General features: G+C 48.5%; 1 protein-coding gene across 1 annotated transcript in view; it reads right to left on the bottom strand.

Moving 5' to 3' along the window:
• Window positions 1-461: 461 nt before the first annotated feature.
• The window catches only part of LOC135806764 (uncharacterized), a 55,961-nt gene continuing 39,119 nt past the window's right edge, over window positions 462-17,303 (bottom strand). The window contains exons 9-12 of the mRNA XM_065320988.1: window positions 12,734-12,845; window positions 9,609-10,032; window positions 8,271-8,372; window positions 462-1,076 (exon numbers count right to left, since the gene is read on the bottom strand). Coding sequence (XP_065177060.1) covers window positions 751-1,076; window positions 8,271-8,372; window positions 9,609-10,032; window positions 12,734-12,845 — 964 coding nt within the window. The 3' untranslated portion in view covers window positions 462-750. The remainder of the gene's footprint in view (window positions 1,077-8,270; window positions 8,373-9,608; window positions 10,033-12,733; window positions 12,846-17,303) is intronic.

Here is a 17,303-nt window from a genome sequence, read left to right as displayed (position 1 = left end):
CATGTTTGCCCTGCTACTAGCACTAATTAGAAAACTGAATTCCTTTTTTTTAAATTGTTAAATCAGAATCCAAAGGAACTACTTTGCATTCGCGTAATATCGTTTACCTTCTATGTTTGCAGACTTTGATAGTTCGCCTTCTCTAAAATTTCCGATTTCCGGTAATAAATTCGCCTTTCTGTTTTCGTGCGTTTTGAGCAGGCTTTGGTTGCTTTTCTGCCGGATGATCTGACCCGGCTGGCCTGCATGCGCCAGGTACACTCTGACCGGGCTGTGTTGAATGTCTAGAGCAGGCCCTGCTATCCCCAGCACGATTAAGTTTCACAAGATTACCCACACCTATCGGTGAAGCATGAAGATAAACCGAGTCTCACGCGAACCGTGAATTTTTTTCGCTCCACTTGGCCGGCGAGAAATATAACTGCTTTTCGATGTTACCTTTCAACATATTGGGAAGGGGAGAATGTTCACAGAGTGTGCATGTAACAGTCTCTGCTCTGTTTTATTTTCTCTTTTCGTTCGTCCCTCTTGATATTTGTACTGTTGAGGCAACGAACTGAAACAATAAAAACCAAACCAAACCAACAGAGCCTCTACGGAACACAAGCCAAATACCACAGACTGGTAAACGGCAAGAGGGAGAAGTAGAATGGCAACATTGAACACCTCTAGGAAAAAGGAAGAAAACAATCAATGAAGACAGCAGCTACACAACAGCTTAATGTAGATCGACACACGCCGTGGATAAATCTACCGTAGTGTCAAGCTATGATCATTATTGGACATGGGGTGAGCACTTGCCTGTTGCATATTGCCAGCACCAACATGACCTGTAGGCAACCCAGCATTGGGAAACATGCCAGTACTACCACCACGTATGCCAAAACGTGAAGTAGCTGAACCGATGTGATTGCCATCAAAAGGGAGCATGCCATTGTTCGGCGAACTGCTTCGCACAGCCGAACCATTACGCAGACCGAGATTAGGAATACGGGGCAGTGGCGTTGCACCAGCAGATCCAGCACCAGCACTAACATTATTCCCAGGCAGAGGCAGCATTCCCGTGGCTTGTTCCGCTGCACAAAAACAATACAATGGCTTTGTAGCTCAGTCACAGACATCTTCTGGTGGCTAAACCAGGGAACGGTACAGCGAGGGACACGGTCCCCTTTTAAGTGGCATTGCGAGAGAAATGCATTTGTTTTCTTTTTTCACAAAGTCATGTGGAAGGAGTGTGCCATCAAACACCGAAAGGTGACGTGGTATGTCTGGCATAGCCAGGATCCAACACCCTATACTCAGTTTGTGTGCCCCAGGTATGGCAGTGTATACAGCCATGGACATGTACTGCGTGACCACAGATCTCGGTATGTTTTCAATTTTTCATTTGTGTACAGTAACAGTTCCTTCACTGACTAGCCACGTGAATGCACTTCTGAACGCCAGTATAATTATGGAAAAGTCCACAGCATTATGATTTGCGTGGTCAAGCCCAGAATGACCAGAACACAATTCAGTTATCCACAACCATACAAGATCGATCTATTTTAGGAAACTTCACTTTTCTAGTTCGAAACTCCAAAAATGGTCCCTTCACTGCGATTCAAATTACACACACCCAAGTTTTCGTGCACACACCCACTAGGCCTTGTGGCCATGCATAATAATATTATGTATACACACGCATACACACGCATGTATTCCACATTGCAGTATGCTTGCAAAACTTGCTCGCACCAGCACACCAAGCAGAACGTACAAGTAGTTCTGGGGGTTTGCTATTATCTTTTTTTTCACATTTGTCACTCTTTGAAATATCACCAATGATAGCAAATTGCCGTGTTAGCAAGAGCCATTGGGCACAACAAGCCAAAGCATGGCTCATAATTCTTATCGCGTCATAACGCGCACAGCACGGCAATTTGTAACAAGCACAATTGGAAAACATGTCACCCGGCAACATCAAACGGGTACATCGTTACAAACATGGTACATCGGTAAAGTGATCAAGATCAGGGGATGGGGACCACTCGAGGTCATGAAAGAATGAACGGCCATTCCAAGTGGCAGCAAACCGACGCCACCATGCTATGTCCAAGCGAGCTTTGGCATCGAGGGTAATGGTAGACTGCAGGGAGGGAGTGGTGCAGCTAAAGTCGATGAGGCGCCGGATGAAAGTCCGACCAGGAGGCACCACCTTGGCAGCAAATGAAAGTGTGCTTATGAAAGACAGCAGCTCCCGCTTTGTGCAACTAGTGCGAGCAGACCAGGCAGCCAGGGCTGAGTGCAGAGCAGACAACTTCTCATCGGGGAGCCGCATGACCTGCTCCACGCTGTCGACCTCAATATCAAAAATGGTCACCACGGTGGCGGGGCCACCCACCTTGCCAGGACCGGACGCAACAGGGATGCCAAGGTTACCAAAGACTTGGAGAACTGTAGCCATCTGAATAGCCGCTGTGGAGAGAGGGAGCGCAGAGCTCGGAGGGGCAACACCAATGTAGTCATCAAGATAATGTTCCAGGGAGAGAATCGAATAATTGTGCCGCAGGATCCAGCACACAGCATCGGCGAGAACATTGAAGAAGGCCGGTGAGGATCGCATCCCAAATGGGAGGACCTTATCAACGTAATAACGACCCTGCCACACCCTGCCACACCGTGCCACACCGTGCCACACCATGCCACACCCTGCCACACCCTGCCACACCCTGCCACACCCTGCCACACCCTGCCACACCCTGCCACACCCTGCCACACCATGCCCAGCATGTGCCAATCATAAGGGTGGACCGGAATATTACGAACGCGTGATGAATATCCACTTTAAACATTAGAGAACCCTTTCCCTGAGGAGTGAGGAATCACATGCCGAACGATGTCGTCCACAGATATATACATAAGGCTGAAGCGGTCAGCTGGAATACAGTCATTAATGCTGTGGCCCGTAGGAGCAGACAAATGCACAATAAGTCGGTGGCCACCTGACTTCTTGGGGACGACACCAATACCAGCGAAATGAAATGGAACACAGGGAGGCCGGAGGAACGGACCAGCTGTATGGCCACGAGCACATTCTTTGGCCAAGTACTCACTCACAATATCAGGATTGTCATAGGAGGAAACAAGGTTAGAGCTAACGAGGGAAGAGCGGTGACCAGTATAACCAATGCGGAAGACATGACGGAGGCCATTGAGGAGTGTTGCCACGAAATCCCTGTCAGTATGGAACTGGAGCTCATCCGACCGGGAGGCGACATGAACAGGAGTAAACGGGCGATGCTCAGACAAGGGAGAATCCGAAGGCACGCTACGGGGACTTGCTGGCAATGCCGTAGGCAGTACATTGGCTGCGTGGATGGTCTCCCGCGCCACAGGAGGAGCACACATGACGAAATCGGCAGGAGCGAAAATTACACCGACCGCGGTTGACCGCATCACAAGCTCTAGCAGCCGATGGTGGCTGCCGGCCACGTGGGCTAAACAAGCAGGAGGCAGCGAGGTTACCGGGCTTGTGGCAAGAAGAGCAATTGGGTAGGGACTGGCCCGTAAAACAACAAGCATACAAGTCCAGGTCGGTCTTGCTCCAGAGGACCTCCGAACACCAACTCGGTGTCGTAATCGGCCACCACAGCCCACCGGAATTTCTTAGCCGGCTGGGTTACAGACCATACTCAGCACAGAATAATCACTTTAAATGATATGCATCATGAGACCATCACTGCGCATGTGCCCGCGTGGGCTAACTTGGCTTTGATACTCAAAGCCGGCATTTTACATTCAACCAAATTTTCGGGCCTGGCCCATCATCAGGGTAATGAATGACAAAATATCCATTGCATAGGTACTATATCTTCATTGCATAGGTACTATATCTTCATTGCATAGGTACTATATCTTCATTGCATAGGTACTATATCTTCATTGCATAGGTACTATATCTTCATTGCATAGGTACTATATCTTCATTACATAGGTACTATATCTTCATTGCATAGGTACTATATCTTCATTACATAGGTACTATATCTTCATTACATAGGTATTTTTTTGTATTTATATCATTATCTCATGGCACATCATGATGACGGCCAATAAAACTGAGACAAGGGTGAAAGCCAACCACAGCAGTAAAACAGATAAAAGAATACAAATAAGAGGCAAAGAAGGCAAAGGAGGAGACAAGCCAGCAGGATATACATGAAACCTATAATTGAGCAGAGATTTTAGCAACAAAATTATCCATCGACGTGCTGGTCTTGGCCTGCGTTGGTAATGTTGCCCAAAACACATAGCCAGCAAAGATCGGGGATCTAGTGAATAGGGTGGAGGCAGCGCGTGGGAGACTGAGTGAGTTCCGGGTATTCCGTGTTTCGGAGAACCAATTATAAGCCTGCATATGCAAGGGTATTTTATTTAGTAATATTTTATGTATGAGAACACAGAGGTGGTACTTATGTCGAGTGGAAAGGGGACTGATCTTGGCAATTTCGTAAAGACTAGCGGAGGGAAAGCGACGATCTTTGCTAAATAAGATTTTAAGGAGCATGCGGTTATGGGTTTCTAGCTTGTTCAATACAGTAGTAGTTATGCCAGACCAAGCAGTATCACAGTAGTCAAGTAAGGGCAATATATAGCAACGATAAAACAAGCGTTTGCAAGAAAGAGGAAGATGTCTACAGTGGGTTTGAAGAGCCCCAAGGATGGAGCTTGTGCGCTTGCAGACATAGTGCACATGGGGTGACCACGACAATTTAGAGTCAATAATAACGCCAAGATGCTTATGCTCTTCAACAATACGAATAGCAACACTTGAAGAAGGAAAACAAAGTGGCAGGGAAGGGGGAGAAGGGGAAATGTACATAGCTGCCGCTTTATCAACGTTTGGCTGCAACTTCCAATCATGCATCCAGGTTATAACTTTCCCAATGCTATCTTGCATGGCTTCGTGCATAGCATGGCTTAGGGCAAGCATTGGAGCAAAGCAGAGCTGTGTCGTCAGCGAAAAGGCTGACACCAGGGGCAATATCGGGGAGGTCATTAATATACAGGAGAAATAGCAGTGGCCCAAGGATTGAACCCTGGGGGACTCCAGAAGTAACGGGTAAAAGCTCCGATAACACAGTTGAGAGGCGTACAAGCTGATGTCGGTTAGAGAGATACGATGAGAGCCAGCCGATAGCCTTGCCATCAATGCGATATACTGTTCGCAGCTTAGCTAAGAGACCCCTGTGCCAAACAGTGTCGAAGGCCTTTGCGAGATCGAAGAAAACTAAACCAACATGGTTATGGGCGTTCCGGGCGGTGTGGATGTCTTGCACGAGGCGGGTAACCTGGTACCTGGTGGAGTCACCCCGACAAAAGCCCGACTGTGCTGGTGAAAGTGAAATGTGAACATGATCATAAATGATGTCATATACAACACGTTCGCACACTTTTGATAAAGTAGAGAGCAATGAGATAGGGCGATAGTTGCTGGGGGTGGTGCGTGTTCCTCTATTTTTGTAGGTGGCCACGACTACCGCAGTTTTCCACATGGCTGGGAATTTCCCTTCACGAAATGACATATTCAAGATAATTGACACGGGATAGGCAACAGACGGAGCAAGAGCTCTCCAAACTTCGTTGGTAATTCCGTCTTGACCAGGGGACTTGCCAGTTTTCAGATTACGGAGATATTTCCTCACTTGGGCTGTACCAGTCGACAATGATAGGAGGGACGCAGGTATTGAGGGTGAAGGGGTGAGTGGTGGTATAGGCCACGTAGGGTCGTCAGGAAGTCCAAACGACGTAAACTGCGTGTTCAATATGTCTGCTATGTCTGCAGGATCTGTTGCTACCGTGCCGTCTGAAGCTGTCATTGATCGGATCGGCTCCCGACTACAGTTCTTACGGAGATGGCGGAGAAATTGATGGAGACTAGGGCAATCATGGGAAGACAGGGTGGCATGAACCGACTGTACATACTGACGATGGAGGGTACGTGACAAACATTTCACTTCGTTACACTTGCGCTTAAAGGCAATGAAGTTTTCACTGGTTGGATATTTCCTATAAATGCTATACAAATCTCGCTTCAGTTTCACAGCACACTTGAGGTCCGGAGTGATCCAGGGTCGGGATGCATCCCGCATAGTAGGACGAGGCCTAATGTAGTCTCCTGTCCGCGGAATAACTTTGTAAGGCAACAGATGACGATGGAATGCTGACTGTAGTAAAGCATCAAACAGGACAATGGCATCATCAACATCAGAATGCCGATGAAGTAATGACCAGTCCAACCTAGACAAGTCTTCATTCACAACCTGCCAGACACGGGTAGGCACTTGTTTATACCTGTACTGAGCCTGGGGATGGAGGGACGATTTAGCAGTCGCTTGTGGTGTCGAGCACGATGCATAGTTGAGCGTACAAACAACCTGCAGATGATCAGATGTGCCAAGAGGAGCTGCGTGGTCGACTGAGAGGACATGTCGGGGTTTGTTGGTTACCAAAAGGTCAAGACATGAGTTGGCACCCGCTGATGAAGTGTATGTTGGGAAACTCACTAGTTGTTGGAGCCCAAGCATTGAAAAAACTGTCTGTAGGTTGGTACCGGCTGTAGAGGTGGAGTCAGAAGAGCACCAATCATTATGTTTGGCATTAAAATCCCCCGTCAGGAAGAAGTCACACTCGTCATAGCAAGAGGACTGTATAGCATCGACCAGCATATCCGAGAAGAAGGACAATTGTTCCGCCGTTTGGGAAGGGGGTCGATACATGCAACATACAAGAATAGGGTTAGGGGTGCATTGAGACTTAACTTCCACCCAGGTAGATTCACAGCCCTGACGCTGCAGGTCGGGTCTGTGGAGAATATGTTGAAAAGCATCAGTCCGGACAAGCACGGCGACACCACCATATCCTCTAGTGAAAGAGTGTGCATTTCTGTTCTCGTGTGCTGGTCTGTCTCTTCTGAAACAGGAATAGCCCGGTACATGCACGGAAACAGATGGGCACAGCCAGGTCTCCGTGAGGCAAACAATACTTGGCTTAGTGCTCTCCAGAACAATCGAAAGTTCAGCTAATTTATTGACGAGAGACCGACAATTCATGGTTATCAGCGTTAGGTCGGATTCTGATCTGGGGTAGAATGGGGTAGCATGCAAGTTGAGGGAAGACATAGACAACATGATTATGACGAGGAACTATCACCACCACGTTCAGTCACGTTGGTACCGTCGGCAAAACGCCACTTACGGACGGTGTGGCTAATTGTTGCCGGCCAAAATCCTGCACTGAGTATTTTGCCTTCATCCGTCGCTAGGACAGTCAGTCGTGCATATGCTGTGCCAAAGGTCCGGGATTCGCTAATACTGCAATTGAGCACCTCAACCTCACGGTCCTTGCACCAGTCAGTAATTGCGTTAGCGCTACACTCCATGTGGACATTGCCCACGTAGAACACAGATTTCGCGACTTTCTCTACGCCTGTAAGGATGTTGGGGTTAGCTGGGGCCACAGGCTTCACGTACCGGGACGTGACCCGACGCTGTACAACTTCGGCCCAGCCATCCGAACTGCTTCCCGTATATTCACTTGTACTAGTTGTAGCCAATGTTGATCTGGTTGGTGCAGCCGGTGGTGTTTCAGTGCGTGATGAGCAGGTCTGGTGTACGTGTGTCGATGTTTGGGAAGTGCGGGTACGGTTGGTAGGTACTATATCTTCATGCAGTCATGTAGTTCAATAGCGTATTATCTCTAATATAAGCACGGTCCTTTATTTTTTTATTTTTAATTAATGGAGACGTTCCTTTATTGGAGATTGTTCCATTATTATTTCAACCTCATTTCAGAGGCATGTTGCTATGCCAAATTCATGTCAGACACACATTCACACATTTCAGGGTTTTTTCGCCGGTACAGATAATGAATTTACACAGTGTGCTTATAATGGAGACTGAGCATTATATTTTTTTAATGCCGCCCCAAGGTGTTCTATTATTGGAGACGTGCTATTATAGGAGACTGTGCTTATATTAGACATAATACGGTAAGTACCTATGCAATTTTTTGGATATCTTGTCATTCATTACACTGATGATGGGCAAGGCCCGAAAATTTGGTGTAACGTTAATATTAATTCGAATTGCAGTGAAGAGACCGTTTTTGGAGTTTTGAGTTGAGAAGTGAAGTTTCCTCAATGTGAAAGTGGCTGCGTTGGAGTTGCGGACAATTAGAAAACATCCATCTACCCATTCAAAACTACAAGTAACACAAGAACATCTTACCAGCTGGAATGGCGGCACGCTGTAGACTACAAGGAGGCGGACAGACCAGATCCGTACAGTTGCTCCAGTGGTTCATCGTCTCATACAGCCCTAACCTGCGTACTAGAGAAAGGGGCAAAGGAAAGGGCAGGATGCACCAGTCAAGTCATACACTACAGGTTTAAAAGTACAATGTGCCACGACGGTTGGTAAAGCCAGTACTTGTAAATTATTCCTTGGCCATTCAATATCAATAATTATCATCTGTGAGGGCGTATTCTCACTGAGCACAAATGCCGCAACCAATAGTTACATGTTGTATAAACAAGTGGCGAAGCGTCAGTACTTTCAGTATAGCCACCAACAGGACAGACTAAATCCACATTTCATAACGGATTTATGATAAGTGTTTGCGGATGAACGTGATGCGATGGACAAAGAGCAAAATGTGACTACAATAGCAAGACATTGGTGGACGATAGAAAGCATACTAGTATGATCAGCACATGCCCAGATTCGCTTATCCAGCACTCCATAAATCCTGGATATGTTGTGTGCTCTCCACTGGTCTGTAATGACGAGCGCATGCATGTTAAATATCAGTTTAAGCGAAGCATGAACTGTAGTTAACAGTCACGTAACAACCTCTCAGCTTGCTATCTTGCATAGGGTCCATGTTGCACTTGTTCCTTACCCATACCACAGCTGATGAGCTGGCCTTGTCACTGCGCATGCGACCACATGTTGCAAACACGACCCGGGGCAGCGTTCCCTTCACTGATGTCAGCTAAGCATGGCAGCTAGCTCACTAAACTGCCCGTGTGCATCGATTCTACTTTCAAGCATTCGTTGTTCTACGCTTACTTGCCGCCCTGGCTTGCTGTTTTCTCATAAACTAGCTCTCAGCCAGAATTTTCCCCATCCCGAAACCACCCAACTTAACGCTTCCTATGGTGCCAGATTCGCCACAAAAGCAACTCTTATCAACTTTATTTTGAAGTACAAAGAAATAGGGACTCACAACCTGGTGGTATGTATTAGGTGGCCAGCAAAGGACTCCATAAGCCTTTAAGCTAGGTTACCAGCCCCACCGCTTTTGTCCTAACGTTATCATGCGGTTGTCAGGGTGTAAGCGTAACCGTGTTAGCAGCCTATTTCCACATTTGTCCTACCATGTGGAAGTGCAGTGTAAGCCTAACCTCTTTAGCCACCCCTTCCACTTACGTCCTACCATGTGGAAGTGCGGTGTAAGACGAATCATTTCACCCACTGTGAGTCCCGATGTAGCCCAAAACTTGTCTTGAATGTCTGTGTGTGCAGTTGGGATGTTAAGTGCAACCAACACTGTACACACTGTACCTTGTCCGCCGTTTTCCTGCTGCTGCAGCTGCTGCTGCTGCTGCTGCTGCTGCTGCTGCTGCTCCTGGTGCGGCTGCTGATGCTGCTCCTGGTGCGGCTGCTGATGCTGCTCCTGGTGCGGCTGCTGATGCTGCTCCTGGTGCGGCTGCTGATGCTGCTCCTGGTGCGGCTGCTGATGCTGCTGGTGCGGCTGCCGCGGCAGCTGGTGCTGCTGCTGCTGCTGCTGCTGCTGGTGCGGCAGCTGCTGGTGCGGCAGCTGCTGGTGCGGCAGCTGCTGTTGTTGTTTGGGCTGCTCCTGGTGCCGATGCTGTTGCTGTTGCTGATACTGCTGCTGCTGCTGCTGGTGTGGTTGTGTCTGGAATTCTGCACCAGACGTCTTTATGAGAGCCACCACTTTCTCGAGCACCGATTGCAGGTATTCTTCCTGCAAGTGGATAAATCACAAGCCACAACATTGTCATTGCCAGTGCAATTTTCATGCAAATTTATCTCCAAATAATCACCTTATTTTCCTCGCTACAGTTCTACTTCCTCCACGTCATTCCAATTGTCGCCTCCCACATCGCAACGTTTGTGACTTGCTTGTCTTAGTCGGACTGTCGGAATGGCAGTTTCTGTGTTCGAACAGTGGTACGACCCCTCCTACACAATGTCTACTTGTTACGGAAGGTCAAAAGCTGCGGTGGTCTCGCAGCTCACTTCAGCACCAAACAAAACATATTCATTGCGCTCCGCATTATTTCGCCCCAGAGCGCGTATCTTCTTTCTGGAGTTTCTTCCGGCCCACATCTTTGGCGTGGGCATTTGTCAAGACTGCAAGCTCGGGTAAAAGAATCCTGGTATCTCCCCTGTATTCGAAATGCTAAAGTTAACGATGGCAAGAACAAAGTGTTCTTAAATTCCTAAAAAAGGCTACACGTGGTGCATGTTGCGGAAGGTACCAGGACTGAAAAAAACACCCACAAAATCAGCGACTCGCTCATTTGAAGGTGCGGAGCTGCTTACCCTATCCTGCAGGAAGGTCGTTACGGAGGACTTCAAAAATGCCACTTTCCCATCATCGCCTGCCACCTGGAAGCATTGATCGCTGAAATGAAAGTTTCATGACCAGAATTTGAACACGCATCTTGTTCAGCGTCTTATTGAGTACTGATGGGTCTGCCTCAAAACTCTGGTGAAGACTTCGTCCTCGGCCACATGTGCAGCAAAGCGGGCCGACGCCACAAACTCAAGCTTAGTCCGTCGACAATGCTCTGCCACAATTTGTAGCTGGTTTCTTTGCTTCGGGAGAACAAAAATATACAAATCCCTCTCGGTAGCGACATTTGTAATGACGCGGAACAAAATATATTTGAAAAATCCTTCTCGGTGGCGACATTTGTAATGACGCGGAGGCAGTACTCTTCACTAACAGATACTCTAATTTCAGAAATTTTAGGTGCTCTATATTCTCGGTATGAGGTCAAAAGGCCAGGTTAAGTGAACAAAAAAGTTAGGGACATAGTCAATCCCCTATTGGATTGTGCGTGCTAGAGTTTGTTTGGTTTACTGAAATTTTAGGTATGAAACAGATGCACTGAAAGTACCGAAAATATAAGTACATGTACACGGAAAATTTGTGAAATTGCAGTACACTGATGATTGTCATGAAGTAACGGTAGTTGGTTGTTCCAACGATGAAGTTGTATTTCTCGCCAGCCGAGCGCAGCGAGATAGGCGAGAAATGATTTCTCACAAAATATTTTCAGTTGCAAATATGGCATCTGGTGTGTTCTTTATTGTCGCTTCTTTTCCTGACTTCTTCAGTCAGTTTTTAGTCTCACCAGTGTCCCTGCCCTCCCACCCTTCATTTCTGTGCATATTATTATTGCTTTTATCACTGTTTGCCGTGATGTGCTTGCCATGCCTACATGATGCCTAATCGCCATTGGGTATATACACCCGCGAGGGTTTTTTCCCGGCTGGCTCGGTCCAGGAAAATTAATCTGACAGTCCCAATTGGTTCTGCATCATGGCCTATTCCTGCTATCCACTGGCACACCTATTCTATCTGAGACACTCTGTTTTCAGTCCTTGCTTCCATACCTCACTCGTTATCCGGTTCACATCTGGCTGCGGCCAACTACCCTTCACTTTGTTGTCGCTATTGCTGTCTATGTCTCTGTTTTTGCCAGTATATGTGGAGCGAGAACACACGTTTCTTGCTGAACTTGACACTTGACTGACTGTATTAAAGTTCGTACTGATGAAAATCGACTCTTTGGAATTTGATTTTTTCTGAAATGAATTTGTGAAAAGCAGTGATTGAGTGTGAGCCAGTGTTGCTCACAAGCCAATATTTTCTCTTTCAAGACTTTGATGTATTTAAAGTCGTCCCTCTCGAATCCGGCACTTTATAATCCAGCACCCTCGATAAACCAGCACAATTTTCAGTAGCCAAAATGTCCTCTTCATGCACATTGCAGCAGTAAATCAGATTTGTTAATCCAGCACCCTCCCTAATCCAGCAGACTTTCGTGGCACAAATGGTGCCGGATTATAGAGGGACCACTGTATTGCTATCATTGGAGAGATTGCGCACGACAAAAATTCGTAAGATTTCGACATTCAGGGTCCGAGTAACAAAAGTTGCTCCGAAGATCCGTTCAAACGCGACCGACACAGAGCAGATCAACGAATATATTTTCGCAACGCGGAGTACTAAAACACTGATATTTTACAACTCCCTGTCCTGACTCGACGCACTCGCGCGCGTGCCGCATCGGCGTACTACGAACAAGTTCACACGTTGTGCGCAACCTCATGGTTTACAAATATTCGTTAGCTTCTTTCGTTAAAAATATCCGTTACGGCGCTACGAATTTTCGTTGTGCGCAACCTCTCTAGTGTCTCAGAAAACTCGTACTATATCTGCACTTCCTGAGATTTCTTCCCAGGGGCTTCCCTAATCATGAGGCGCACATCGCGTGTGCATGCAGTGTCCTCTCCAAGGTTTATACCACTCTCTGATGTGCAGGTGTCAAATGCGCATGATCAGACTAAAGCACACGCCGGCAACAGCGGACACGTGAAAACAAACAATAAAGTAAGAAATAGATTTGACAAAGAAAGTGTACACAACTCACCCGGTTTCTAGCTTGGGAGTAGCATTTGGCTTCCAAACAACTGCAAGCCTGGCCAATACCCTTGTACTGCCAAGGCTGTATGCTAGGACGAGACCTGACCATCTTCTCAAATCTGAAGCGAAAACATTTCAATTAATTCACGAGTCGGTGGGTACTTGCATGAGAAAATGTCAGTGGGCAAAGATGAGAAAACAGATGTCCACAAAACCTTATTAGCTTAGGAAAACTACTTGCCCTTAGGCTTAGTTAGAGCCTGCGCTGCAGTTGACACATGGCCGGTACTCTGTGCGGATGCACCCCACGACGGTGTTTGCTCCTTGATATCAGACCAGTACAACGAGGCAATGCAACTAGTATAAACATGGATGTGGTGGCTCCGCCAAGCAAACTCAAGCCTGACAATGAAAACAGACCTCACACTCTTTGGATGACATCCCAACGGATTCCCTTGGGATAACAGTCATGCGAACGTTCATTCGCCACAGGTGGACAAACCCAAACGTCCAATAAAATGAGCCCGATACCAGACCAGTATAACAAGGCAATGCAACTAGTATTACAATGCATGTGGATGCTTTGCCAAACAGACTCAAAACCTGACAATGACAACAGAACTAACACTATGCGAATGGAATCCTGGCGACGACCAACGGAACAATTATCATGCCAAGGTTGATTGGCCATAGCCCAATACCAGACCAGTATAACAAGGCCGTGCAACTAGTAACTAGTATAAACATGTATGTTTTTTTTTTTTTTTTTTTTTTTTTTTTTTTTTTTTTTTTTTATTGGGAACACAGCCCTACAAAGAGACATGTGGAGACAAACACAAGACAGGACACAGGGGATGTAGGGACGACGTGCCGATGTACAGGGAGCAACTCGACCGACCAGGGGTCTCGGCGTTAGCGTTGCAACCTGGCATCGAAAAAAAGGGGGGGTGGCATGGTCAGGTAGCAAAAATAATAATTTGGTGCGAGAAAGGGGCGCTAGTATTGCACCAAATAATATAAATACGTGTAATGACTAAACCAGAAGGGAAAATGAAGAGAGAGAACAATAATCATAACAAGCAAGTAGTAGTAGAGAGGTAAATACTAAATGGGTCTCAAATCTCAATATCATCGTCACAGGTACTGTGTGGACCACAGCCATCTCTTTCGGATTAGATCCTTACATACGTTGACCTTGAAGGTTTGGAGGCGTCTTGAATGAGGCTCGTGAAGCAGGAGGTCCGCAGGCAGGTTGTTCCAGGGTGTGATGGCGAAGAAGGGGAAGGATCGCATGAGGTAGTCAGGGGCTGTGCGAGGGGGTGTCCACTTCAGCTGAAAGGCATGGTGCGTCTGACGTTTTTGCCGTGTGCACATGCTAGCTACGGCAGGGGGCTTGGTTGGTGGCAGCATGGCCTTTACCTGGGGAGGCCCTGGAATGTAGTGCAGCTTGAACAAGTATGACAGGGCTGCCACCATCCGACGAAGCTGAAGACTTTGGAGGATGGTTCCAGGTCCCAGGAAATGCAGGGCACGTTGCTGAACCTTGTCCAGCTGGGCCATGTTAGTTGCGGCTGCGCTCGACCAGGCCAGTGGGGCATATTCAAGTAGGGGTCGCACGAATCCCTTGTAGACCGTCACTCGACCATGGTCGTCCAGGATGGGTGCTGCCTTTCGTAGGAAACCCAGCCTTTGGGAGGCGCGCAGTGCAACACTGCGAGTGTGCGCTCTGTAGGAGAGAGTAGGGTCGAGCATGACTCCCAGCAGCTTCAGGGTATCTGTCTCCTGGAGTGCTTCACCTCCAAAGGTGACTGGTGGAGTGCAGGGGGGAACGTGCTTGCGATGTAGAGTCATGCGCTGTGTCTTGGCTGGCTCAAAACAGATACGCCACTTGCGGCCCCACTCCTCAAGACTGTTGAGGGACCCTTGGAGGGAGGCGGTGGACTGTTGGAGATCGTCAGTTGGCTGTACTAAGCTGTAGAGTGTGGTGTCGTCTGCAAAGCTGCTCAGCTGCGTCCCTGGAGTTAAACATTGTTCAATGTCACAGGTGTATAGAAGGAAGAGGCTGGGTCCTAGGATGCTGCCTTGGGGGACACCAGCCTGGATGGGTTGAGCATCTGACGTCTGGCCTCCAACCACAACGCGGATGTTTCGGTTGGTGAGGTAGTCCTGTAGCCATACAAGCAGGCGTCCGTCGACGCCGGCCTGCTTTGCTTTGTACAGCACTCCTGTGTGCGATACCCGGTCAAACGCACCGGCAATATCCACGGCGAGGACCTGGACACAACCGCCAGTACTTATGGTGTGGACCCATTCATGTTGGAGAGCCGTTAAGATATCTGCGGTTCCTCTACCACGTCGGAATCCAAACTGGCTGTTTGGCAACACTTCATGCTTCTCTAGGTAGTTAACCAGTTGCGTGTTTACAATGCCCTCCATGACTTTCGACATGATCGTTAGCAGTGATATTGGTCGGTAGTTCGATGCCAAAGATCTGGAGGACCGTTTGTGGACTGGGACTACATGGGCAAGTTTCCATGCCCCAGGTTGCACACCGGCTAAGAAGCAGAGGGCGAAGAGCTTTGCCAGTGGGTCTGCAAGTTCAGATGAGCACATCTTGAGCACACGAGCAGAGATGCCATCCGGTCCAGTTGCTTTTGATACAGCCAAGTTCGCCAAGTGCCGTTTGACCGTTGCTGCGCGGAAGTGAATGTGCTTTAGCGTGGCATAGGCAGGTCGTTGCAGGTCAGGCAGGTCAGCAGCACAGAGGTCGTTATTGCCAAGGCTACACTTGTTCGCAAAGTGCGCTGCAAAGCACTCGGCTTTCTCACGAGAAGAGTGGAACTCTTGTCCTGCAGGGTTGGTCAGCAGGGGGATGTCAGAGCAACGTCCCTTGCCTGCTGCGCTCTTGATGGTTGACCACCACTCTTTGTCCCGGAGGAAACCTGCAGTAAGCTTGTTGCGAATTCTACGTTGATGTGCTAATCGCGCTGCATGACACGCTTCCACTTCGTGGTTAACAGCTGTGATGTACTGGACCTTGTGGTTATCGTTGCGGGGATTGCGTCGCCACAGCTTCCATGCCCGCTCCTTGGCATGATTGGCGTTAGAACAGTCCGGTGTCCACCATACAGGGTTGGATTGGTGCACCACAAGCTCTTTGGATGGTATGAACTGTTTCATTCCATGCATGATGAGATCAGTTACGCGCTGAGAGGACTGCTCCGCACACCCATGGATCTTGGCGGGCCAGTCTATGTTGCGGAGGTAGGCTCTCAGGCGGTGCCAGTCAGCAAGGGCGTATTTCCAAACCTGTCGAACAGCAGGATCTTCGCGTCGTGGACGCTGTTGGAGAAACTCGGCAATGATAACGGCATGATCAGATCGTCCAAGTGGTGCATAGGCTGTGGTGCATACGGGGTGTGGGAAATCGGAGATGATAAGATCGAGAGTATTGTTGCCGCGGGTTGGCTGGGTGACATGCTGGACAAGATGATGTGCTGCGCAGACTTCCTCCAGGCATTCACCGGCTCGGGTAGTCTTGCTACTCTGTAGCCAGGCTGAATTATGCACGTTGAAGTCCCCTGCAATTATAACATTGCTGCCAAGACGGCGGACATCATCCAAAGTGTTGTCTAGGTAGTCCATCAGGCTGGTGTCTGTCTCTGCACAGGAGCCAGGCCGGTAGAGCGCACCCAGAACAGTCTTTGTTCCGGAGTGCATTGCCAGGGAAATCCATAAGAGCTCGTGATCACGGCAATCTATATCGTCGTGGTGGGTAATGGATAGTTCACTCCTAGCCCACACTGCCACACCGCCACCATGGGCATCTCGATCCTTCCTTATTGGGGGTGAGTATCCTGGGATGGTCAACTCATGGGAGGAATTATCTGAGCAGAGCTTCGTTTCTGTTACTATTGCCACGTCTACATTATACTGCAGGAGTGCATGCTGCAGGGCACCTATCTTGTTGCTCAGGCTGAATGCATTAGTCACTAGCAGTCGCAGAGGTCTGGAATCCATCATTGGGCATGAGAGGACTGGGCATCCTGCTGGGGTGGCTGCGCATCATGCTGGTCATGTTGTGGCGCAGATCCGTTTGATCTCTTCAGGTCTCCAGCCTCTGGTGGGGAGAGGTGGGAGTTTCTCCGTTTTTGGCCACTGTGTAGTGGAGTGGAGATGAAGTCTGCCGGTGGTGGTGGCGGCGGTGGTGGTGGCGGCGGGGAGGAGGAGGACGTTGAACCCGGCTGCTGTTGTTGCTGTTTAGTCAGAACACTGGCAGAGGTGCTGTTTCTGCTGCTGTGGCTGCGACTGCTGGTGCTGCCCTCAGAGCTGGTTTCTAAGAACCTCCATGGCCTGCAGTATACGGGCCTTGGCCAGAAGTTGGGCGCTGTCACTGTGGAGAGTGAAGTGGCATCGATGGTCACTCTTGCGGAAGCACGCCCACTTTCTGACAGCCATATACTGCAGGTGTGGACAGGAATGGAGGCGCCCAGAAACTCACTCCTGGTTTTGATAAATTGCCTGAAGTGGCTCTCAGTGCTATCTGTGGCGATATTGCCCACATACACCACAGCACG

This window comes from Sycon ciliatum, chromosome 1 (genome assembly GCF_964019385.1).
Source record: "Sycon ciliatum chromosome 1, ocSycCili1.1, whole genome shotgun sequence".
NCBI lineage: Eukaryota > Metazoa > Porifera > Calcarea > Leucosolenida > Sycettidae > Sycon > Sycon ciliatum.
Note: the sequence above shows the minus strand (reverse complement) of the source record. Positions and strands in the feature narration are given on the sequence as shown.